General features: G+C 35.3%; 1 protein-coding gene across 1 annotated transcript; it reads right to left on the bottom strand.

Annotated features, from left to right (window-relative positions):
* Window positions 1–12,380: 12,380 nt before the first annotated feature.
* LOC142339512 (S-adenosylmethionine sensor upstream of mTORC1-like) lies at window positions 12,381–26,392 on the bottom strand. Its single transcript, XM_075389597.1, has 5 exons — window positions 25,123–26,392; window positions 23,695–23,849; window positions 22,629–23,308; window positions 16,606–17,532; window positions 12,381–12,601 (listed from the first exon to the last, which is right to left on the bottom strand). The coding sequence occupies exons 2-4, from the start codon at window positions 23,804–23,806 to the stop codon at window positions 16,822–16,824; spliced, it is 1,503 nt and encodes a 500-aa protein (XP_075245712.1). The 5' UTR covers window positions 23,807–23,849; window positions 25,123–26,392; the 3' UTR covers window positions 12,381–12,601; window positions 16,606–16,821.
* Window positions 26,393–27,312: the final 920 nt, after the last annotated feature.

Genomic DNA, 27,312 nt, shown 5'->3' with positions numbered 1-27,312 from the left:
TGCCTACAAGAAAGAATCACTAACCACTCGGCTATCACTCTCTTGTGCCCTCTATTCCTAGAATCAATTTCGTTTTAGCATAAGACTTAATCTTTGAATAAGAGCAATTTAGGTAACGCTAAAAGCCAGAAGCCAGGAGTAAAACATTCACTCAAGCACTCAACAAGTGGAATCGAAATAAAGTTCTCGAACAAAACATTCAAGCAAAAATTTCATAAAAAGGACACGTTTACAATAGTTGTCTCAATCTTTGTTCAAGAGCAATTAAAAAGATGGACAACCAGTAATCCTCTTCGGGTCCTAGAAAAGACAATATAATTAGAAAATTTGAAAAGTAGAAAAAAATAAGCAACCAATATCAGCCATTGCTATCGCTACGCTACTGTCTAATAGACCAAAACAATTTAGCAAATGAAACACAAGTTATAAATGAATAAGCAGAAATTCGAGTTGGTTATCGCGCCCAATTGAGTTCAGCAATGTGCAATTTTGGATGAGAGCAATATAATGATAAAAAATCACGAGACAAAAAATTGATGACAAATACCAACAAATTTAAATTAAGTGCTCCAAGCTCTGTTTGAGAGGCGAAAAAGTACTTCTAATAAAGTACAAACGTTATGACTTACTCTTACTTTTCCAGGTTTTTCGAGAGAAGGTTGCTTTGCAGCAATCAGAAATTACAACCAAAAATTTTATTTCAATAAATAAAAATTTATCTTTATAAAACCTAAATTATTTACAAGCAAAGATGACATTCTCTGTTTAATTTTACGCCATTTGATAATATGTGTTCCCAAAAACAAGTTAGACAAAATATCGACAATGAGCAAGGTTGATTTCTTGGATGAAATTGAAGCGATTGGCGTGGAACATTAAACCGATTTACCGTTTGAAATAGCAGAAACCTCTAAAAGCAAGGATGAAATTGAAGCGATTGGCGTGGAACATTAAACCGATTTACCGTTTAAAATAGCAGAAACCTCTAAAAGAGAAAAAATTATCATAGCAATATGGTATCAATATTCCAATCCTCTATAAATTGAGCAAACGCATTGCATCCTTTAAAAATGGCAAAATAACTACTTTTCCCCTTCAGTTAATGCGGGCTGCTCCAAAAATATCGGACAGGTACAATGGCGGTGTCAAAAAAACTATATAAAAAACAACAAATAATCAAATACCAAAACTATAAATAAGCTTTTAACAGCCGCATTGAAACACACTCAGATAATCTTGCACATTCAGTTTGTTTTGAAATCAAATGAACTGGAATTGTATTGCTACTTCTTTTGTGTGCGACCTTTTTAACTCGCGTACATATAAGGTAAAACCAACTTGATTTGTGAACTTACTGGGTAACCTTTAGATTTAAAAATATGCACGTCGAACCACCTCAACCAGTATGCAAGGAAACAACTAAGGGGATTTTTTATTGCCTACCATTGAATTTGCCATGTCCTTTTTTCCTTTTCGGTCCAAATAAAAAATTATTTTCCGTCAAGGTTGACGATATGTGCTAAGAAGTTTTTAGGGGAGCTTTCTCTACAATTTCATCAACTTCTTTCACGTTCATATTCCTTATTATGCAAATCCACAATTAGTCCGGCAAATTTGAGTGATGGGCAGGATTCTGGTATTTTCTGCCGTTTTCTAACCTCCCTTTACTTTTCCTAAAAAGAAATTGTCTCCCATCGGTCCAATATCTTCAATAAAAGCTAAAATCCATTTTTGTTTCAACTTCATTCAGTGGGTGGGGGTCTGGAGTGGGGGAGGAGCTATAGGATATATTTATCGTAGAATTTTGAGTGGTGTCATTAGAAAGCCCATCAAGCGCAGAATATGTGATTAAAGATAGTTTTTAATTCGTCTTTTTCGAGGGTTTATCGTGGATTAAAATTTTAGTGGCTGACTTTCACTATTTTTGTTCAAATTTTCTGTATTTTTACTCTAATTTGATGATGTTGCTAACAATGAAGTTGTAAATGATGGTGTCATTGGTTTTAAATTTAACAAAGCGGCACTTTAAACTGTTAGAGCCGACATTTTCGGCTAATAATAAAAGGCCTATTTTCATTAAAATGGCAACAAATATGCTTTTTAAAACCATTTTCTCCAAGTTTGACCAAAGTAGAAACATAAAAACTGCTGGCAAAATCTTTGCCAACTATTTTTACTTCCAATTCAAGAGTGCTCTTATATTAAAATTTTGCCGGCTTTTTGCTAATTTAAACCAATATTTCTCTATAATGGATGGACTGTTTTTCTGTCCCCGTATTTCGTCTTAATTTGCAATTGCCCGCCGGTCAGGTTAGGGTTCCGAATTTTAGAGTTGTTTTGATTTGCTTTTCATAAGATCTGTTGAATTTCGTTCAACATTTTGATGTCGATGAAACCAAATGAGGGGTTTAATCATAGTCATGTTGCAGTCAGTAAAACAAGAAACAAAAATGTAAGAAAGCTGAAAGCATTAAAATTTTTGACAACGTTTTAAACAAAAGTTAAAAATTTTCATGCGACCATTTGACATCCATTGGTAACATTTTTCTCTTCATTTTTTTCGAGTGTTTTTGAGGTTAAAAAAGCGTTTTAAGTGGTGTTTTAAGCGGTGTTTATAATTTTAAGTCGTGTTCTTCGGAGATGAAGCGTGATTTTATTAAGACTTAACTGGCTTGATAACAGTAATAGTTTTTGTCAAAAAATTTACGTTCTCACATTTTCATTCGGTTCTACTTGTTCTCAGTAATTTATAGGATTTGTTGACTATCAAATGGTGTCTTCTCATTAGTCAACACTCAAATCAGTAAATGTTTTTGAATTCTAATTCACGATATGCCCCGATATTCTTACAAGCGTAATTTGGATAGTATTGGGACACTCTCGTTTTTCTAAGTTCTTCTAATATTTTTATGACTGCGAATTATTCGCCTCTTTTTGAGTGTTGCAGGCATAAGTTAATATTCTTATTGTCTTCAAACTTGGTGTCATCAACGAGAGGTGCTATTGGTTTTATAAAAGAGAACAAGCTTACCTCTTCATTGTTTGCAGCTGATATGATCTGCTTGTTATAACTTTGTCGCAATGTAGTTTAATACAAAAATTAGTGAAATTTTAGTCCTTCCACTTTCTATTGTTCTTTCACAGTACAGTTGTTGTTCCGACCCCTCTTGAGGGAGAAGGAACTATATACTCAAACGGGTTTTTTTTTGTTCAGTTAATTTCGGCCGATCGATATATTCATCGTAGAGAGTTGAGACTGGTATCATTAGAAAGCTTGTCCAAATAGTGTGAATCCCGGCGAGAATTTATTCACTTTTTCCGGAATTTTTGAATAAAACTTCGCCTATTTTGCTAAAATTTAAAAAAATTTTTTGAAAGTGTTGTTGATTTTTATTTATAAAAACAAAATCAAAAAAATATTGTAGGCATTTTTTTTTATTTTTTTGTCAAAAATTCTGGCTAAATATTTCAAAATTAAGACTTTTTCTTCAAAAACAGCACGAAATAAGTTTCCTTAGTCCATTTTGAATAAATTTACAGGAAAAACAGACCCAAACACAATTTTGTAGATTCAAAATGGGATTTTATTTACTTTAAATTCCGTTGAGAGTGCTCTGTAATTAAAACTTCGCCGTTTTTTGCTAAATTTATTCGTTGATTATCAAAAACGCAGCATCTATTTTTGATTTTTCAACTAACAAAAAATCAATATCTGTAACATTCGAATAATTAAGTGTTCTTAAAGAACAAACAGCATTAGCAGGGCTAGTTTTGACCAATCTTGAACTGGTATAATCAAAAAATAATTCGGATTGTAAACAGTCGGTCTTTTTTATAAAAAAAAATTCGATCTCTTCTACAATAATTAAATAACAGAACATGTCAAAAAAGCTCACTAATGATAGTTCCAATTGGGTTCCTAATTAGCTCCACATTATTTTATCTAGTTGATTACTTGAAAGCTTATGGTCGTTTTGACTTTTAAAAGATTTGATTTTCTAATAAATAATGACTTATTGAACTTTTGCCTCTATTTTTCTCTTTCTTTGGTCGCCTTGTATCTTATTGTCTGCAATGAAAGAATGCTTTTTCTTTCTATTGAAATCAAATTCAATTTTTATTGCGGTTTTACGCCTCAAGTTATGGCTACTGGCTTTGATACAACTAGATTTCAAAATTTCTTACTTTTTAGGTATTTGCCCATTTTTCACGTTTTCTAGTTTTGTCACATTATCACGTTATTGAAAGTTCATATATCACATTATTGGCTTTCAAAATAAGGCACAATTGATGTTATCAAAATGTTTGAAGATATAGATTATGATTTTCGACACTACTTTCTCGAAGAATTAATTGATTTTTTTAAATGGTCTTTAACTGCCGTTTTTACTTCGTCTTTTTAGTCGCATTAAATTTTACAGTACAATGACCCGGTTTCATTGCCTTTTCATGGAAGAATAGATGAGACGATATTCTGATTTTAGTAGATAGCTGATAACTTTCATGACTATGAAAACAATTGGTTTCCAAATTAAAAAAAACTTTTTAACTTCGAAATTTTGTTCCTTTTATTGTCTGTTTGTTATCTTTTCTTGTTAATTACAGGCCAATCATGACATTATTGTTGTCAAAGGAAGGTTTCAAAAGGGGATTAGTGTCACACAATCTAATGTTTTTAAAGAATTCGTTGACTTTACAGGCTTCGACACTTAAAAAAAAAGTAAATTAATTTTTGATTTTTGTCATGTTTGACGATCTTTTTGTAGGCATAAGACATATTCTGGATAATTGCAATTATCATGGACTTTTTTTGGAAGAAGACACGAACCTAATTCTTTTATTCTGTAATTAATGGCGTTCATGTCTTTGGAAACAATTTTTTTCGAAAAAAAAAATAAAAGTGTTACTTATTTTTACATTTTGTTTTCCATTTTGTCTACTTGTTACCTAGCTTCATTAACGAGAGGTCACATAATACATTATCGGTGGTTGCAGAAAGTGCAATTGAACACATTTTGATGGCCATAGTATGGCTTTACGATTTCGAAAGCGTTTTCTGCCAAGTTTTATTTGATTTTTTGTTTGTTGTCTTTGTTCTTTTTGTAACCGCGTAGAAAAAATTGAATACCGCAGCTCTTAATTCCCTCTATTGAAGCACTGGTAATTGTACACCTTTGGGATATTTTATTTGATTTCTAATGGTTTTCATTATTTCGAAATTAATTTTTTTTTTAAAATAAGCGAATTTTTCAACTTTACTGTTTCTGTTCTTTATTGTCTAATTGTTACCAAGCCTTTTTATTGACTACTCCCTTATCTTTTCTGGTGAATAACAAGTTATTTTGTTTAATATCAGTTTTATCTGACGCTATTTTGACTTTGTTAAGTTTTATTTTTTAAAACGGACATGAAGTTTTTGATGTAATTAATTTTTGTTGTTGCTGTTGTTTGATTTTGCTGTTTGTCCTGACTGGCTTTCTTAATATTTGCACATCTCATCAATCTAATGCGCCATTTTTACTCCACCACAGTTATTTGCTTTGGCGACTTTCTTTTCGTTCATACACCAATTTTTTAAAAATACTTCAATTTTTGGTTTTTTCTATGTTCCTCCTTAAGGCTTCGGACGCGCTCATCTTATTTTTGGGCTAACTGTGTACCAAAGGAAGCAGAGTTACCAAATGAAGCAGAAGTAATTTTCATATTAAAATAGTAGTTCATGCTTTCTAAATCAAAGCTTAATTTAGAAAGCATGAACTAATACTTTTTAATACTTTTGAAAGTAAATACGGTCGAGTTGCTCATTTTAAAGTGAAAATATATATCAAATTTAATATTATAAATTTATGTGCGAATGCACATTAACGATCATCCTTAACGAGATTCTCTAAATTTCAGTGTTTTGAAGACATTAATAAATGAGGAGCTTCGAAGACATTAAAAAAATGAGCATTGTTGAAAATCTTTCTTCATTCCTCCAATAACGGGACAAATTATTCAATACTTCTGAGTATCTTCTTTTCTGAATTCTACCTTCATAGCCAGTACGTTTATCTGTCTGTAGGTAGCATTGAACCTTAAATTAAGGTTTCTGAATCTGTTCACCTGTTTTTCAATGTGTCAAATTAAAAATCTCTTTTGCTTAAAGTAACACTAAAATTTGCTAAAACGGTCCGAAAAAAGCTTGAAAAATTGCCTAAAATCAAGGTAAAGGCGGGATAGTGAACATAAAGGCGGGAATTGGTACTTTCAGTTGAGAATTAGGAAATCTGAAACATGATAATTATTACAGATTTGGAACAAGGATTAATCCCTTTTCCGGGTATGAACAAGGAAAACCATTTGCTGAGCTTGTTGCAAAGCTCTATAAACTGATAATTTATTAACTTTGCAACAAGGATTAATCCTGGCTTTGGCAAGAGCTCGATATTTAAAAATTTTCCCAATTTTAAGGCTCACAAAACTGAGTTATGCACACAATTCTGGAACTTTCTGCCCTTTTGTAATCTCAATGTCATTCAAGAAACGGCCTCTGAAAGTGTTTACCAAGCTCTACACAGCTGTGGTACAACCTCATCTTGATTATGCAGCCGAAGTTTGGAATTCATGCCTCAGAAAGCTAACCAAATCATCCAAAAGGTGCAAAGGAGGACAACAATGCTTGTACGGTCGATCGGGTCCAAACGAAGAAAGACTGAGACGCCTGGCAATATCTTAACGAAGAGAACATATCCTAAAGCTGGCAAAGGAATGTTAGATAGGAATAACAGAGAGTAGAAAGAAACATCTACTGATACTTCAGAATTGTTAATAAAAAAAATTCTTCACAGTCAAAGACCCGAAAGAATGGAATGATCTACAGCAAGAAGCCACCCGAAGCGATTGTTTAGATTATTTCAAGAAGAGATTCGATAAACATTGGGTTACGGAAAAGCTAAATTGATGATGAAATGACCTCCAAAAGAGCTAACCGACTGAGGGGGAGGCCTAAAGATCAGAAACCTTGAACTGATAGTATCTGTCCAACATTTCTTTTCAGACATTGTCCTGATAAGTTTTTCCGTGTTGTTGCTTCATTATGGTACGTACTATATTTTCACTTCTAAATGTCAAAAACCCGTCCTGACAAAATTCAACAATTTCAACAAGCCCTCTATGAAGCGCGACTAACAAAGAAGTTGTTCAAAATCTTTTTTGTTCCTACCCCACTTGTGGGGGGAGGAACTATATACTCAAATGGGTTTTTTTGTTCAGACAATTTTGGCCGATCGATATATTGAACATAGAGAAATGTGAGTGGTATCATTAAAAAGCTCGTCCAGCGTAGACTTCGTAACTAAAAAGATTTTTTCTGAATTTCGTTTTTTTTTTCGAGGAGTTATCGAGGATTGAAGTTTTGTGTGAACACCGGATGTTTGCCATGACTTTGTTCACTTTTAGTGTAATTTTTCATCAAATTAGGATCTTTTTTATTAAAAATGTTAATATTAAATTACATTTCACGCCACAAAATGAAATAATTTTGGATTCCTAAAAGACGAAAGGCGAGAAAAAAAGACTAGTTCTGGTCTCGTAGGGAAGTTTACTATCAAAAAAATCGAATCTATCTGAGAGCTTTTTCTAGAAAACTTTTCAAATTTTTTTGAAGTGAACCACAGACTAGTCATCTTTCATATCGAGGTTATAACAAACCTGATTTAAAGTCCACTGAAGCCTAATCAACAAAAAACTTGTTTTCAAGGAACTGTTCGTGTTTTTTGGCTTCGAGTTTTTGTAATTTTAAATGGAATTTTGATTTCCTTTTTGAGGTTTTACTAAACTTTGGAGTCCTATGGCATAAACTCGTTGACTAAAACTGTAATAGAAATCGTGATGAGCATTAGGTTAACTTATCTAGAGCTTTGAGCGGACAGCTAATAGATGTTAGGATTTTAAAAAAAAATTTCGAGTTTTTTATCATACACCAATCATAAACGTATTTTCGTGAATTTTAAGTCAATCTCAGTAATCACAGGACCCCCTTCCTTTCTGTTGAAGCCAAAAATAATCTGCTTAGCGGTTCCATCTTCTTACTATTTGTTATATGACTTCAATGCCACACGATTTCTTCACAAAATTTTTTTTTAAAACTTTTTGGATATTTTCTTGTTATTGGTTCCTCTTGAAATTGTATATTATCCTGATCTTAATATCTCCAATGGCTTAGAGAGGAGGTTCATTGGATCTTGGATAAATATTTCAGAGAAAATCTTATGGTTTAAATGGTTCCGACACTTTCTTCTATTTTACTGAATTTTTCGCTTTTCTTGTATTTGTTGTTGCTGTTTCCATAGTCATAAGACTTATTGTGATGTGCTATTGATTACCTATGTATGACAAACATCCTTGTCCTCCAATCGAGGCATAAATGAGCGTGTCTATTGACTTCCAATGAAAGCCATTGAATTTAATGTCTGTTAAGACTAATTAAAAATGGTCTTTCGGGAATTTTTTTTAACATTAACCAATCTTAAACTAATTTACCAGAAAAGTAAGTCAGTCTGAGCAATTACAGGAACCTCTTTTTTTCTTATTCAACTGAAATCAATATAGTTAGCGGTTTTAACTACTAGATATTGGACTTCGATGCACGGTTCATGATTTTTTTGAAAAAAATTTTGCATTTTTTTCGTAATTTTGGTTCCTTTTGGAATCTTTACACAATATCCTAATATTGATAGTTGCATTGGCTTAGTTGCATTCTATGGACAATACAAAGTTTTCAGAGAAAAGCTTATATTTTAAATGGCTTCGACTATTTTTTCTCGAACTTTTCTACTTAAACTTTAGAGTTTTCCTGTATTTGTTGGTTTTCATAGTCGATGACTTATTGTAATGTCATATTGAGTACTTATAAATGACATACAACCTTGTTGTCTCACCGAGGCATAACTTAGCGTATTTATTAGCTTCCATTGAAATTTATTGAATTTACTGGCGTTGATACTACGTTTTTTCTTAAAAACTTCGTGGTTTTAATGTATTTGTTCACATTTGTTTTCACATCAATGAGATGTCCCATAAAGTTCCCTGTATTCTAAAAATCAACATGTTTACTGATATTATGACGTAACTGATGTTTTGTTTCTTGGAAAATATGCGTTTTCATAAAAAGTTGTGAGATGTATTTTTGTGTTTCTTTTTCTTTTCCTTTAGCAGTCGCGTATTAACAGTTCCTGGTGATTTTCAAGTGTGGCCCAATTGAAATTATTTACTACTTCAGAATAATTTAAGCTGAATTTGTAAAAATAGAAATGGAAATAAAAATACAATATTCAGATAATAGCTAATAAATATACTGGCTTCGCTAACTTGTGTTTTCGCAATGTTTGTAATTTGTTGCTATGGCTTAATCATACCAAAAACAGGTCCTATTGGTTTCATTATAACTGTTAAGTAAACTTATCAAGAATTATTTTGTTGACAGCTAGTGATTTTTAAGACTTTTTGAAATTATTCGGTTTGAAAAAATGTTGATTTTTGAATTCCACCTCATTACTTCTTTTTGTCAACTTGATACCTGGTCTCATTACGGAAAATTTCCGTCTGCTCTATAGTTAGGAAAAAGTTATTCACTGATGCTAAGGTTTTATCTGATTGCGTATTGACGTTGTTACTAGGTGCTTTTTTAAACTAGGTGATTTTTTTAAACTCAAACCTCTATTTTTGATTAACACTTTGCAAAAATATAAGTCAAAAGACAGTTAAGTCAAAAATATAGATGAGGGCGGAGCTCAACAACGACAAAGAAAGGTAGGATTTTCTCTCGAAACCTGATCTGATCATTTTAATCCTTTCTGGCACGATTCATCCTGGCTTTGGCAAATTCACCATTTGAACAAGATTATCGCAATTTTAAGTCGGGGCCATTTTATCTGCCAGTTATATCTTTTCAGAGAAACGTTCAAAGCTAAAGCTAATACACGTCTCCGTAAAAATTGAAATCTGTTCATAAAATTGCAAAATCGTCGATTTCGGGTAAGTACTACTGCTGATTAAATTTAGCTTCGATTCATTAATTCAGCAAACTTTAGTTTCGTACAATTATCAATTTAGTACTGCAGAAATATCAACAATAAAGATTTTGCAGGAGTTCAATTGAGTAGGAGTATGTCGGCTCTGCTACTCAATGCAAGCATTATGGACCAACACAAAACATTTAAAAGCAATATGGACCAACACAGTTGAAAGACAAAAACAACTATTAACAACGCCAAGTTCAGAATAACTTCAATGAAACATTACAATTGATTAAGGAAAAATTTTTGTACCTCCGCAGCTTCGTGTCTTAAGACAAATACAATTATTTTTAAATTCAGGCTTCATTAAAGTTATAATATCCCTAAGAACCGAAACAAAAGCGATCTTTTCACTTTAAATTTAGGCCTTCCCAGCTAAATTCACCACAATAATCATTTCAACGACTACTAAACCCAGCTTAAGTACTAAATGCAACTTAACGCCTGCCTGTTTACACCGTTTTGAAAGTCATCAAAAGATGTTTGAAGGTCTCAAAAATAAACAAGTACCAATACAATCCTAATTCTCTGGATCGATATACAAACAGCACCAATATCATTCAAATTCTTTTGATTGTAGCACAAATACGACGAAGCACAAATACGACAAAGCACAAATACGACAAAGCACAAATACGAAAAATTTCATTGGATTGTAAAAAAAAAACAACGAAAATAATGGCCGGCTGAGAACTATTTAAAACAAAACTACTTTTGCCACAATTCGATTGTACCCTTTGTAATAATTGCTACCAATTGCGTTCAACTGCTTAGAAATCTGAAGATCGATTGGATTATGCAAAAATCTTTCCTTTTGCCCAAATAATAAATGTCCAATTTGAATGACCTAAAGACCCAAATGATAGCAACGAAATTAACATAACGAATTAAATCAAAAATAGTAAAGCCCACAAATCAAACCGCAAAAAGCTCTAATCGAGCACGTCGTCTTAAGGTAAAAACGAGTAAGCAGCACAATCGAAGCAGATACGGGAAACTCAAAATCTCAGGCCTCAATTGCAAACAAGAAAAAATATGCAACCTTGGTTGAAAAATAAATCAGTAAATTTCAGTTCCTGCCAATGCCAATATTTAATAAAACCAACTGACCAAGGCAATATTTAGGAATAGTAAGTGGAAATTTTATAGAAGCGAACAAAAACATTATAGTATTTAACACCGAAGTAAAACAAGTGGAAATTATGCTGCCAAGCATTCGCATGTAAAACTAACATATGTGTTTTGCTATCAAGTTGTGAATTTTTAGTATGTAATTCGGACTTTTTTATTGCAAATTTCCAAAAATTATGCAAGTTACAATTTTAAGTGAACTTTTATAAAATTGGATTTGTTTGATAAATACATTTTTGATTAAAAAATATATTTTATTATATAATAGGCGAAGGAAAGTGCAACGGTTCGAAAAGTTACGAGTGAATTTTTTTCGTGAGAACTTCATTAGTACAATGTCCTGATCTCAGAGGGTGATGTCCTCGTCCGTTTTCTTCATGGGTGCAAAAAATCCGACCAGCGAGGGATTCGAACCCACCAGCTCCGTGCTAGACTGCAGCAATTACCACTCGGCTATCAGTCACTTAGAATCTCTAAGTTTAAAATCACTTAATTTTGCAATGCATACTTAATTTTTCAATATGATCAAGTTAGGTCAAGCAAAAACATCAAGAAGTCAAGCTTGAAAAGCATCAAGAGGTGAAAACGAAAACTTTTTCAGAATAAAACGGTCATCCGAAAATTTTGAAAAAAAAAACACGTTTACAATAATTGCTTCAAACTTTGTTCGTGAGCAATTTAAAAAAAGCTCGAAACAAATAGAATTGTACTTTGAAAAACCTTCTAATAAAAACTGAACCCCTTTGAAAAACATGAACCAACTAACGTCGAACAAATTGCTCTCGAACGACACGCGGAGCAAAAATCCAGAGCCCAGAGGGATCGTTCGAGAGCAATTGAAAACACCACCGTAACAACACGTCGTCAAAACTTAAAACCAACAATCCTCTTCCAGTCTTGGAAACTAGAGGACCAGTAAAAGTTCGGCTCAAATATTGCTCTTGCAGCAATTAAACAGACTAGAGCATTAGGTACGGCTTTGTACTTCCAAATTCTTGGTGTGATTTTGAAATTTACGTTCGTTTCCTGGAAAAATTGACACAGCTATCATGGCGGTTATTTTTTTATAAAAATGGTTTTCCTAAAGCAATTTCTTGCGACCGTTTTGTTAAGCTCTGACCCTTACAGACCTTATTGTCAGTAGAGATTAGCAACTACTACACGTCGAGTTTAGTTAACTAACAAGAAAACTAGCGTGAGAAATACTTAATTGTCTCCGAAATTATAAACTTGCTTCGAGGATAATAAAATCAAAGGAAACCCGATGTGATTCAAGAATGGATAATAATAGAGATAAAAATGTGAAGCACCAAAACAGATAATACTGAAATATTTCCTCATATCCATTTCTTCGAATTCTCTCTATGCTCATAAGTTGTCTTTTGCGATTCCGTTTCGGATGAGGTGTTAGTCTGAAACATGTGGCTTTTCCATTCGACAGTTATTTATCATGCCTAGTCCAATCATTCAAAGTTTGGAGGCAGTTTAACTGATAGTGCCAATCAGAACACAACAGAGGTGATCACGAATAATTGATCAACAAAGGGCAGAGCAGAGGGAGTGAAGGGTATGTTATGTCGTACACTTGAGCCAGAAATATGCACCAACAAGGGTTGTTAATTGGCTTAGTTCTTCAGAACATTCACCTTTTTACACACAACCCTTATAAGTACATATCACAAGCTTAAAAGTGCATGTTAACATAATTCAAAATATTGCAACTTTTTTAATTGCTTCAAATGATTTCTAAAAAATGATATGGTACCTGTATTGAGGCTCAAAGTTCCAACCTTCTCTAAGCTACCATAAATCTAAACCTTCCGAACTATAGTTAACTACTATTATTTGAGAAGGAACAGAAAAATTATTAAAATGGTACGAACCTGGTCGTGATGTAAATAAGGAAAAGCAGTTAGATAAGCCATATGCATAACTATTTACAGTGTAAGAACTTCGCTGAAAGCGGGACAGGTTATGGGGTTTTAGAGTATGGTTATCGTGTCTATTGGATAGGAATATGCACATAGAGGGGTTAGATTACTGTTCAGAATACAACCAACCAACCATCCCATCACCGACCAATCTACCTGTGTGTATCATCTATTGATAGAGAACAGTCACAGTGGTAGACGCTACAAATGTGGTGTGGTCCAGTCGTGGTTGTGGTTTCTGACAGAGATCAGTTGAGTCTACTAACCCCTATAAGTACATATCACTCATTTCAACTGACAAGGCAGCAAAAAAGCATCGGGCACATTAGATAGCAGAGTTAACACTCCACTTATGTGGCTACAACAGGATCAGGGGGACTACAATTGATCATGTAACTAACCCATGCTATCCTGTTTCATGAGGGATAAGCGGGTGAAGGGGGATTGTGGGCGGGTATGTCAGGATACGATTAGTGGATCTCACGGGCCAGAAACGAGGAGGGCGGGTTAGCTCCTCGTTGAAAAAGAGCATTAAGATAGATAAGTTTAAGCAGAATAATGTGTACTGGCTATATATCTGGTGGAACTTTTTACACAACCAGCAGGGTGAAAGCGAGAAAAGGTGGGCACAAAGTTATTCGAATGTAGAAAAGTTGTTGTTCAAGTTTTGAAGGCTTCGTTGAGCAAAAGTAGAGCAGTAGTGTGAGTGTGCAAAAGTAGTCACATTGAATGAAGAATTTTATCAGAGCTAGAAAGAGAGCGAGAGAGAGGTAAGCCTGTAAATAAAAGTGTTAATCATTACCTGTGAGTGAAGTTAAGTTAGCTCAACAACCACCAACGCCAGAAAGAAAGAGCAGAGGGATCGAATGGGAGGGGAGAGGGGGGGGGGGGTAAAGAGGCAAGCCCAACTGGGATCTCAATTGAGGGCTACTTTGTGCTCCTTACTGTATAAAATGAAATAAAGAAACATGGATCACAGCCACAGCAGCAGCAAATGCAGGAATGGAAAGTGAGTGAATGAATGAAGGAAAATGGTGGTGGTGTTATTGTTGCTACTCTAAGAGGAAAAGGAACGAAATGAATTGAAAGGCAATCCCTTAAGATATCGCGCAGCTAACCATAGCCAGAGCTGTAACCCACAGCCAGATAGCTGGCCGTAACGACAGTATGCAAATGTGTATGAGAGAGGGATAGATCAAGTATAGACCATGGTTCGGTTGGTTGGTTGGTGAATTTGACGCAACTAACATTCCGCAGAGACAGAAGCGAAGAGCAAGTGTCAGCTACAACCAAAAAGGAAAAGAAAGGAATGAAATAGAAAGAAGAACTGTTATGCGCAATCTCGACTAACACAGGCACTCAACTGACAATGGTATGAATTCATACGTGAATGTATTTCTGTTGTGTGGCATAGTTATGGGGGATTTCTATAACAGCGCAGAATGGAACACGCAATAGAACAGTGCCAGGTGAAAGGGGGAGGGGGTTAAGTGGTTTTCGGGAGACTGGTCTGATGATTTTTACAATTTCAGTCAATTTAGCAAGATTGCAATAGAGGTTCAAATTCAAACCGATTTGGCACAAACTGTCAGCTCCCAACTCTGGCCAACGTTACTTATGTTCCACAGTATTTTTGCTGTAAATTGTTCTCTCTTTTCGCATTGCAAATGCACACAAAATCTCTGGCTATACTAAAGGTAGCTGTTTTAAGAGCGGCAAGGGAGCGAATAAAGGAGAAATAAGAGTGGAAATGAAAATAGCCAAGGTAGTGAGTGTAAGTGGTGAGTTTATATATGTGTGTGTTATGTTGAAGGTAGCTAGCTATGTATAGCTACTTGTATAATGCAACCAGAGTTGGAAAAAGCTAGCTGGGCTCACAGTATATCTTTCCAATGTAGAAATAAATCACACACAACACAACAACTACTACTACTACAACTGGTTCAACTAACAACACACTACTTAATCACACAAGAGCCAATACTGTTCCTACAGCCACTAGTTGTACTTTGAAAGGTCCAATGGAAAATTTGGGAATAATCTCGGCGCTTCTATATTTGACAAGAGTACACGCGGCGTTCTATTTTGTGTGAGTTGTGGAAAGAGTAACCAGAACAATTTCGCAATGAGGATAACAAGGGACGGGGGAAGGGAAAGAAAGGAAGAAATAGGAATGAATATTTTGGGAAGACAAGAACGGGGGAAGGAAACAAGCGCCGCACTTGCTATGTTTAGTGTGGGTCTCGTTGCGTGGCTACCCATCGATCGATCGATAACTACTCACTTTCTTTAGCAGTCTATATATAATACAACAAACATAGCTAGAATAGAATACGCAAGCAAAGAATGGAGAAAGAACTGTGCGGTGGTGGCGGTGCTCAATCACACGAATGCCCAGTAGTAGTAAAGTAGCCGCGTGGGTTAGTTAGAGGGGAAAATGGGATTTAGAACACAAATGAAAGGAACTGCGCAAAACAAAGCAGGATGGGGGGTGCCGTGGATAGAAAGAGCCACACATAGTAGCCGCAGTTTAGGAGTTAGTCTCTGCAACCCAATAGTCGCTAACAACGTCTATCTATCTATCTTAGCTATAACTGCATTAAGTTATGGATTTTGCTTGTAACTAATATTAGGGATACAGGCTTTTTAGTTTTAAGCGACATGGAATATTTACTTGGATATTTGAAATAAGGCTGAGTGTTGAAAGTAAAGGTAAGCGAGAGGGAGGGGGGTTGTAGGTTAACACGGGGTGACTACTAGTAGAAGTAGCAGTAGTGGTGGTAGTATTAAGTAGTAGTATAGGTAGTGTTAGCAGAAGGGCAGTTAGCGTGAGTGTGTGTTTCGTGCACCGATTAGAGGCATATGCACAAATAGGGGATATTTGATTATTTTGTTATTCCAAATATAACCCCTATAAGTACATATCACTCTTACTTCAGGTGCTCATACACTTACACACATACATTTATACATACATGTTGTGCCCTATTCTCCCTGTGCTTCACTATATAGTCTTTTCAAGCAAACACAACTCGCATACGTATCATAGAGGAGCAGTAATAACTCAGTAATAACCATAAGTAAAAATATCCCCATTAAGCACCAACCACTCTTTCCATGGCAACCACACTATTATTCCATGCACCCTCTCCCTCTCTCTCTCTCTCCCTCTCTCTCGTTCTCTCATTTGATTATACAATCTCTTAATAATTCACATTTGCATGTGTATATTTAACTACCTTATCTGCTCTACTCCTGCTGTGCCCGCCACGGCCCAACTCAAATCATTGAGAGTGACGTAATAGGTGCGACTGAATTCTCAGACACGCTCACATTAGTCGCAAAAAAGAATAAATAGGAAACAGCAACAACAACCCCATCAATGCTAGACACGTCCACACACAGAAATAGAACGCGTACAAGCGATAGATAGAAAAAAGTGGGTTACGTAGAATGCACAAGACTGTAGATGAAGAAGCCCTAACCTCGTCTGTGTAGTTATGCTGATGGCAGTTGTGGTGATGCTTTGTTGGGAAGACTGTGCTAAAAGAGGAGGAGGTTAGGGCACAATCCATTCTTCTTCTCTCTATCCACAATTCTCTTCTTTCTCTCCCGCGCATTCAGTTGAGCGTGGTGCCCACAACACAAATGCCTCCGAGCGTATAATATCCCAATGGAATCCAAGCCAAAATTAGTCCCATTTAGCTGCCCGCTCCCAACAATCTCTCCTCCTCCTCCTCCGTTCCATCCACCATCAGCCTTGCCCGCTTCCCATTGATGTCCAATTGAGCAGTGGTGGTGGCCATTAGGCCATGTCCATTACCCCAACTAAATTTATCTCCCTTCACACTCTCGCCATCATTGCCACAATCAGACACGCCATGTTCTCCCAACACTATCTCACTTGCCTGCCTCTTTTTAGCCTGCTTCTGACAATCCTGATTAATTGACAATCCCCCCTGCAAAGTGTATATAGGTCGTTTGTTCAATTTCGTTCTCGGCAAATCATTGCCTTCAAACGAACATCTTCGCAACCATAAAGGTACTTTTCTAAAAGCCATGGCATGTATGTGAGTCTGATTCTCGTACGCTATCCTACGGAACCCGAGATTTTCGATTTCGCATTTCCACTGTTTCATCAACATCAAGTTATTATGCGGCGTCACACTTTGTGTTTCAGTGATGAGTAACAAACCATTGAACTTGAGCAATTTTCGCGCTTTTGAACAGAAATTGAGTCGCTCTTTGGGTGAGGGAATGTAGCTCAATAACAAGCAGAATGTAATAACATCGAAATATAATTCGGGTAAACATTGAACTGATCGTTCCTTTTTAGAACTACGTTCAGATTCGTCGAAACAGTAACAGTCGCAGCTAATGGGAGTGTTCACAAAGTCCGCCTGGTACACCGTCTGTACTAAAAACAATAATAGAGCATCTGCCTCACTTATTTAAAAGTTCTTACAAAAAGATAATTTGCAAACAAGAACAGTTGACAGAAAGTCTGACATCAAGCTAAATAAAAAAGCGAAGGGTCTCAAAATAATTTTTGATGTTGTCACAAATCGAAATTAAAAATTGCTATAGTATTACGTTCCATTCGCTTCCTTACTGTGGCAATTTACTTTAGACCAAACTGAGCAAAAAGTTATTTGGCAAAAAGTTTGACATTTCGGGTATACAACAAATATACACAAGTGCGAAATGAACAAAAAAGAACAGCAAGAGCGAAAAGTGACCTTCTCTGAAAACTTCCCTCTGAAAAGGCAAGAATGGAAAATGCTGTTTTAAGGTCTTAGAAGCGTTTGAAAAAGTGACACTACGAAAGTTTGAGGAGGAAAGTTCAAAGTGCAAGGCACGGAGTTTAACTGACTGACAACCAACGGTTAATTAATAACATGAATTCATAACGGTGAATTCATAACACGGTGAAACAATCCTGACAAAAAGAACAAGCGGGGTGCAATTTAATGCAGCTTAGAAATTTTTTGGGTGCAAAAACTGGGAGCTGATAGGTGTTCCAACCCGCGAAGTGTTCGCACCTCCAGGGTAGCAGTCAGTAATCTTATCCACTAAGCTACAACCGCGTCGTTATTCAGCCGCTATCAATCTATTTTATATTACCCACAACCTTCATTTCAGAATGAAAACAATTGAAGTGAAGCTTGAAAAATCCACTTGAAAAGTCATAGAATATTCTAGAAAAGGTCACACAAAAATTTTGCTTATAAAAAGACCAGCACGTTTACAATAATTGCCTCAAACTTCGTTCGAGAGCAATTAACAATAACAAAAAATCAGCACAGGTACAAGCCAAATGATATTCGGGTTGAATAAAAGTTATTCAGGCTTGATATGAAACACTTCCATTCATATCCAATTCAAAACGTGGACTTACAGTTTACGGCATGTAATTTTTGAACCCCCCCCCCCTTTAAACGAAGTTCGTCAAAATCGCCAAGAATAAGGTCTGCAAAATAAGGACGTCAAGAACTTTAGAATGTCAAAATTAATAAATATAGGTGGAAGCTGCCAGAAAAAACTTCCATAGCTCTTAGAAACCTAGTTTTAAATTATCATTGAGAAGATTTGAGACCGAAAGAAACTTTTAAAAAGTTTGTTGTTCTAATCTCTAATTGATCTAGTCTTATACAAGGTAAAGCTGCCTTCAAATAACTTTCAACTGGATATCATCTGACCTCAACTCCTCCATCAAAGTGAACAAAAATCAATTTGAGATCGAGGGAAGGTCATTTTGAGTGGGATAAGTCATGTGCGATTGAACGATTCGCGCAAGAAGCTGATGTTAGCGTCGTGAGAAAAACGTAATTTGTTGCAGCCTTCTTCCGACTAGCATATATAGGCGGACTTTTTATTCCCTTGAAAATTTACTTTTTATTCACAGTCTTCATTTAGTACTTCAGGCAGTCTTTTCTTGAAACTCGTGGCTTCTGATTAAAAACTATTTAAAATGCCAACAAAGCTATGTTTGCTTTTTAATTAGACCTGGAGTTTAATAGCAGGCACAGTTAAGGGTAGACATTTTTCCTTAAAATCTACAAAATTTGCGTCCGAAAAATTTCCTGGCAGCTAAACATTGGCCAAAACTTATTAAAAATTTCCGACTCAATAGTCTGTCGGAAGCGAGATAGCCAAAACAAAAAAGATACCCAATAAAAAAAACAAGTTCAACCTGCAAAAATAGTAACGATTTTTCTTTTATGAAAAATTTGGGCTGTTTACGTTCGAAGTATTAATTGCCTACCAAAATGAACGAAATCGAAAAAACAGGTGTTGTCTTTGTAATATTTTTAACGGACAAAGTACCACTGTCTTCATTTAGTATTTCAGGCAGTCTTTTCTCCGAACGCTACAACTTAAGAAATATTATGCAACGTGTGCAACGTCAAAAATGCAATGTATTCCTTTTTAATTGTGTTTGGAGTTTAATAGCAGGCACAGTTAAGGTTTGAATACGCTGGCAAAATTTCCTTTCTGAGACGTATTAGCCCATTTGAGTGAACTTAAACATCAAACATACCCGGCAGATTGCCGGAAAATAGCCGCCGTTGATTCCAATAAGCATGATTGGGATTGAAAGAATAGAAGATATCGAAAAAAAGATTTTTGTACAAAAACATTTTTTAAGTCCGATTTATTTTGATGGCATTTCGTAGTTGAACATACTTCTGTTTCTTAGAGAGAGGCTACAGGGGCTACTATCAATACCAATAAGCATAAGAGATGGTAACTAAGACTTATAGGAACAACATTTAAATAGCGGGCATCTAAAATTGGGCTTTATGGGTTAAACCCGTTTCTATTTCTGACTTCAATTTTTTATACTGACTCGGTTCATTTTGAATTCCTTTGCTGAGCAATTGATGTTCAAATTCAATTTTAGCAGAATGAGAGAAGAGAGAAAATAGCCTACAGAAGTCAAAAAGATTTCACGCAAAATGTCGAAAAAGCGGCAAAATGGTAAAGCGAAAAAAAGTTCGACGAAGTAAAAAAACATAGCAGGACAAGTTCTGGCGTACAATTCAAAGAATTTTCATTGACTAAACAGAAAAACTAGACCTAGAATGGACTATGAGTGAATTGAAAAAACCATTTTTAAAAAAATCAGATAAAAAAATGAAAAAAAAAAAAAACAGAAAATCAATGTCAAAATGCTGCATGTGAACAAAAAACCACTAGCGAGAAATGAAAATTTAATTCAAACAAAAAACTAGGTCTAGAATGAGCTGTGAATGGATTGGGAAAACCATTTAGAAAAAAATCCGGTGCAAAAAATCGAAAAAAAACAGTAAAAATCAGAGTGAAATTGCCGCATGTGAACAAAAAACCACTACCGCGAAACCGAATTTTTGTTCAAACACCGTTTTCTCACTCTACTTTAAAATTAGAGCGAAAAAGATTCACGCCGCAAAACCACTCGCTTTTTCGCTGCACTTCCTGTTTCGGCGTGACCAAAATCACTACTCCAATTTGACTTAAATCATGAAAATGTGTGAACAGATCTTAAAAACATAGCCGGAAGAATTCCGGAAGCCACTCGAAGCACCAAAACTTCAAAAAAAGCTGAAGCCATTACCTTTTGTATGAAACCATTAACTCATTACCTCCGCGGGTCTGATCTAAAAATCGGTGAAATTTAAACCACTGTCACCAAGAGAAAGAAAATGCAGCAAAATTTTATTATTGAAAACGTTTGGTAACGTTAAAAAAGTCTGAAATATTTAGGATGGTAAAAAAACTGATAGCCTGACAAAGCTGACAGGGCCATCAATTGCCCTCAGATAATTAATGATTCTAAACTCAAAAAGATCGCGAAAGCAAACAGATAAAAACTTTTCAAAAAAGACAGGAAAGTCAAAATTATTCAAAAAAGAGTGCTCAAACTTAAGAATCAGAGAACCACTACAATTAGATTTCTAATCACGGTAATTAAGACAAAAATAATACATAATTCTTCCTTGTTGAATATATGCTAGACAACAAGATTTCCTACTAATTCAAAAATTAAAATCATAGAAAAACAAAAGCAACGGAATAATATTCAAAGGCAAACAATCGTCTAAAAACAATACCCAGCCCGGAATAAAATTGCAATGAATAGTAATAAGTCGAAATGTTGGAAAAGACTTTCTAGCAAACTCCCAGTACTTCCTTACTTTGAATTAAATCAATTGCAAACCGAAGAAACCAAGATCTAAGAAAAAGCTGAATTCATTCAATTTTTTAACAACTGAAAAAATCAATATAACAAAAACAAAAGTAGGTGCCAGGACAAAATTAGAATGATAAAAATGAGAATGTGAAGAATATGGACACAATGTTAGGAACACCGTAACAAAAAGACCAATTCTTGATTTTTGAAAGTTAAAAATCAAATTTAAAAAAAATCAAGAAAAACGAGTACATTTCATTGATCAGCATTCGAGACATAGAAAAGACAAGGAGTCATTCGAGACAAAAATCCAGCTTGCTGAACAGAATAAAACAAGAAAAAGCAGAATTCAGACATACAAAACAATGAAACATTTTGCAAAAAAGTGGTCAAAAAATATTTAAGATTGCATTTATGAAAAAAATTTATCTGTTTTTTCAAAAACTTAACACCAAAAAATGATTGCATTTTTATTGAAACAAAATTAAAGTCCCTCATGTTCCCCAAAATACTATTTCTAGTAATTAAAAGCAAAATACAAACAAAAAACTGAAAAAAAATTGGCAAAAAACTACGAAAATCGGATTAGCAAATGTACAATTTTATGAAACAAAATTACATCGAGGTAGAAAGAGGCATTGAGTATATGAATTATCAAAGGGAAGTTGCCATATTAACTGATTTTTGACAAAAAACAGCTAAAAGATCCAAATATGAAGAAATTAATAGAAAAAAAAGCCAAAAATTAACTAAAAAATCAAGAAATATGTGCCAATTTCGCATTTGAAACGCAATTTCAGGCTATGCAAAATACTGTGCTAACAATTTCCCGGGTTTACATTTCAACATAGCATCGATTAAAAATTATTTCTACAAAAAACCAAATTACAAGCAAAAAAACTAGGCCACTTAGACGAAAAAACGGCTAAAAACGGTTACCTATATGTGCCATTCAGTCAAAAACTACTTTTCAATGTCAAAAAGTCATTCACTAAACGCAGCGCATGATCAAAAAACTTCTCTCGCTCAGAAAAAATTAGTTCACACTGCAATTTTACTCGCTTTCGCTTTTACGTCAAAACATCGTCTGAACGAATAGTACTTCCGGTAAAAAAAAAACCTTAAGAAAACCAATACTCCTCTTCGAGTCGTAAAAAAAACCTTAAGAAAACCAATACTCCTCTTCGAGTCGTAAAAAAAGACAGCGCCCCAATACAATTCAAATTCTTTGAATTGTAAAAAATAGGAGCGCTATAATAGCCGGCTGAGAAGATGAGGGCGGCTATTAACAATCCATACAATGAATTCAGAATATAAACAAATATTGATGCATACCTCACAGGCTGGTGTCAAATCAATGGCAATAACATTGAGGTTTTCATCTTTCAGCTTCGAAAACGGATTGTAACAACTGCCTACGTCTAACAACCGCTTCCTATGTTCGAAGTCAGGTTCAGAAAAATTGCTACCAAACAGTAGTTTAGCTCCTTCCTTTCGAAGCGCCTCCAAACACTGCCGATCTGTCGCTACTGTTTTGAACTGTTCTCTTACTCGTTTAATCCTCATCCTTTGACTTGGATCCGTTGGAACCATGTCAACAAAATTTGGACTGCTTGCACCAATTTTTCTCACAAAACCACGCGTATAATTCGGTTGAGATGCTGGTTCATGTACTGATATGTTGTCAGGATTCAGATTAGTTGATTCCCGATGTTCTTGAATTGATGTAGACATATCATTCCGTGTCTTCATGGAAATATATTCTGTCGATTCTTCTGTTGAATCAAGTGCGTCCAATTCGCAGCATGCAACCCTGAGGTCTTTCTCGATCCACTGGTTGACAGTTTGCATGTAGTACTTCCTTAGCATGTCGTGACACCACTTTACTCTGCAATTTTCAGCCCCTCCCTCCCAGTAATGCGTTGCAAGTTTGTACATTGACTGTGCATATTCCTGTCGACCAACAGAGTCATTTAAATGAGTGCGCCATACACCTTCGAAATCCCTCTCTTCACCTAAAATGGTCAGAGCTACAGTTAACAAGATCACGGTTCATTGTCGTAGTTCTGGCGATCGCAATTCTAAAGCAAAATATTGTGACATTAAATCGATAGCGGTTGCCAGATGTTCTTCATCATAATTCATATTAAGTCCCAATGGCTGCTGAGCCATTGTCTAACACTAATGGTATGATTTACAAGTAGCAATGATTCCATTTCCACTAATAAGATAGAATTTTTTTTAATGATTTCCCTAATTATAGTGAAATTGATTAATTATTCAGGCACATCAGCAGCATTTCTTCAAGCACTAAATTTGATATTTTTTACTCGGAGTAAGCACATCAAATTCGCTGCTGTAACAGTTGCCATTAAACATTGTGGTTCTAGTGAATAATTACCTAACAAGTCGCGCAGCTGTTCATGAGTTCCCTTTATGATGTCTGCCAATGTTTTTGCATTGCTGGAGCTATTGCTTCCACTCAAGTCAAGTTCTTTGCCACTCCTGTCCATAGAACATCTGCTTCTCGTTATCTCAATATAACATCAAATATCTCTAAAAAGAGCCAATAAGCTTTTTTTCCTATTTTTCGCTCGCAGCAGTATTCGAGCACGGAAAACGTACAACCATGAGGACATTCGATAGTGCCGAAAAACTGATTCGAGGAAATATAAAAGCTAACATTCTCATGGCACAAAACCGCACAGTTTTGCAAGAGTAGACTGAAAGATGAAAACAGAAAACATTTCCAAGTTTTGGTTCGTTCAATAAATTTTTTTGACCAATTTAAGACCCCTTTGCAGTAAAAAAAAATCGTAAAATCTCAAACTTTACTGGCATTTTTTTTATCTGCAAAAATTGTTAATTGACGCGCCTTCAAGCTTTGTATTATTTGCAAAAACGATAAGGTTTAGAATTTTACTCTCCCGTTTTGTTACCGCCCTAGGTAACCAACCTCTCTGCTCTCACCCCTCAAAAATGTGTCTAGGAAATAAACCCCCCGCAAAAAACCCACAATCTTAGATAGGAAATAAACCCCCATTTTAAATTTAAATTTTGGTCGTGATAATTTGTTCGGTTGTGATAGTTTCATATCAAGTCAGAGGGGCCGCTAAGTCATGGCCATGGCCCGCGAGGCATGGCCAAACGCGCTAAATGCACAGCTCGATAAAAGTCAAGTGGGGGTTTAATTCCTATCTAAAATTAAGTGGTTCTTTTCCGTCGGGTTTTCTCCGAAACCGCTCAAAAATGTTTTTATACTGGTTAGACGGCCAAATGCGCCAATGTCGTGTGGGGGATTATCTTTACAATGTATTAAGATATAAAATTGGAAGTCAGTTATAAAACTGAGTGAATCTACTCAAAACGATGCTTGTAAACGCTTGTAATGACTATCGGCTCCTCATAATTTGAGGATCAAAATTTAAGGTTGCTAAGTTTATCATTGCTCGAAGTGATAACTTGGAACCTGTTTATGAAGTGATTACGATAACTCACGCGATTGCAGTTTTAAAACAGTCTTTGGATTCAAAATCGTGTTCATCATGAGAGAGATAGATAGCAAGGCAATGGAGATATTGAGGCATAAAAATAATAACGAAGGTAGTGTGAAATGAACGGATCTATTCTGCCCCCCCCCCCCCCCCCCCAAAAAAAAACTCACTGGGGTTTAACTTTAACGCCCTTAAGAACGTGCGAAATTTTACATAATAATGTACTACATAAGACACAATTGGTGCGTGTGTGTCATAAAAAAAACATTGGAGTGGGGGGGGGGGGGAGTATATCCAAATGAACAAACTAATGGCACCAGTTTCTGGCTACAAACCTGACAAACCAGCAGCAACAGTTCTAGGCTATGTCTTTCTCTTCTCAAATGACAAATATATAAATCAACAAAATATAACTTTGGCCAAAAGAATAAAACGAAATAGTGACACAATGAATAGGAAACTATGAAAGTTAATTTATTCTAAAAGCAATTATAACCAATCTAATTACTGAGTGAATTCACCGCTGTGGTCTCAAATCTCTCCAATCTAGACAACTAATAAGTATGGACTCACGCAAATGATGAGATCATATTCCAATAGTGAAATCCAAATCCAAGTAAACTGCAGCAAAATAGGCTTTCTAATGAATCTGTATTTGTGTTGCTCGAGGGGGAATTTAAATTAACTAATAAACACAGCAACAACAATTGAGATAATGAATCGCTCTTTTTAGTAGGCACAGATAATAAACTGAACTCAAAATTGCACAACTTTGCAACTAGAGTTGTTTTGTTTTGGCTGGGCGCAAAAGGGGAACATTGAATGCAACAATTACGCTTATTTAAGCAACGTGCTAATAATTGATAACGATCTCTTATCTACGACTGCTTTGTGGAGCTGCGATAGCACTGGTGTAATTACTCTTTCTATTTGGCAGATTATTGTTAATAAGACTGAGTTTTGAGTCCCTTATCAACTTGGGCTTAAAAGCCAACTGCAAAAATAAAGCCAAAATAAAGGAACAAAACACGATCTCCCATGAACATACAATGGGCCCAAACACTTGCAAAAACAATCAACCAAAAACGAGTTATGAATACACATTGGAGAATAAGAGCAATAACAAAACAACAACTGCTCTGAACATAGAGAATGTTTCATAGCAAACAACGCAAAAACTGTTTTTTCAAAAACGGTTTTCATTACGGCAAGCTGAGAAAACACGTGATCGCCAAAATTAAAAAAAAATTTCTCGCATCAAAACAAGTTCAAAAGACATGCATACAGTGAGCAGCTACGCAAGAATGACTCACCTAATCAGTAGGGAAATTAAAAAGAGTTAAAAAATTTTGATGGCACGGAAGAGATAGTGCTCTATAAGCCGAAAGTGCAACAGTATTTTCACTATCAATTTTGGTATGAGAGCTATTTTTTGCTAATCAAATTTGCTTTCAGGGCTACCAAGAATTACGTAATGCAGCTCATTGATGATTCAAAAATAGAAAAATTTGAAAATTTCCGAAAAAACACGAAAATCAGTGAACGAAAACGTCAGTTTAATCACAAACTAATTTTATTGAAATCAACCTAAACCCATGATAGACCACAGCCAATGAGATTTACATAAAACCGCTGACATCTCGAAAAACGTTTGTTAACATTTTAACACGCGCGCTCGCATTTGTGGGTCACGGCTCTCATCGTGTTCAAATTCGAATCCGAACTGAAAAAAATCAACAAAACAATGGAAACTAGGCTATTTCCATACCAGAACTATCAAATATCAACACCAGTTGTTTAATAGAGGAAAATACCACATTTAGGCAGGAACTATTTCAAAAGGAAACAGAGTTGCAAGAATTGCAACTGAAATTCGAACAACTAAAAATGGAGTCACAGAAACCACCTGAGGAGAAGCAACTACCTAACGACTATTGGCGGCACCAATATGTCGTTGCCCATCAACTCCAAAAAACCAGCGAATCGAATGCACAAACTATGTTAAAAACGTTCTCCTTGAAACATCTAGAAATAACAAACGCCAACAAAAAACTTGGAGAAAAGAATCTGGAGCTAGGAAAGAAAATAACACAATTAATGAAGGAAAACGAAGAACAAAAAACCAAAATTTCCGAGCTCAAAAGGAGGGTTAAAAAGCACAAAAAGCGACAGTCAATGGATAAGGACGAACCAACTGAGGACGATATACAAGAGGTTCTTTTGATCGAAGACGATGGTAACAGTCCGATGCCAAGCCCAGTCATTTTGCCTCCAGAATTTTTAAACTAATATAGCACAACATTATCGCCCTTTGCGATTAATTTTATAGCATACCATTATCGCCCCTTTGCGATTAATTTAATAAACTGTCTGAACTTGTAGTAACTCATTCATATGTCCCAAGCGCAATAAAATCATATACGATGCAGTATATTTCTTTCTTTTAATCATTTTCTTTTCTATCTTAAAATCGTGGTGAGCTGTAGTATTACGAGAGCCGTTACAAATGAACGGATAATTAATCC

The sequence above is a fragment of the Convolutriloba macropyga genome, chromosome 5 (genome assembly GCF_964194025.1).
Source record: "Convolutriloba macropyga chromosome 5, txConMacr16.3, whole genome shotgun sequence".
NCBI lineage: Eukaryota > Metazoa > Xenacoelomorpha > Acoela > Convolutidae > Convolutriloba > Convolutriloba macropyga.
The sequence above is the reverse complement of the archived record's forward strand: the minus strand, read 5'-3'. Positions and strand labels throughout refer to the sequence as shown.

Coding starts and splice junctions, on each gene's coding strand:
- LOC142339512 (XM_075389597.1), bottom strand. CDS start 23,806: ATGGACAGGAGTGGCAAAGAACTTGACTTGAGTGGAAGCAATAGCTCC. Junction 23,309..23,694: donor ACAGCTGCGCGACTTGTTAG/GTAATTATTCAC, acceptor TGACCATTTTAG/GTGAAGAGAGGGATTTCGAA. Junction 17,533..22,628: donor ATTTGACACCAGCCTGTGAG/GTATGCATCAAT, acceptor TTTTTAGTACAG/ACGGTGTACCAGGCGGACTT.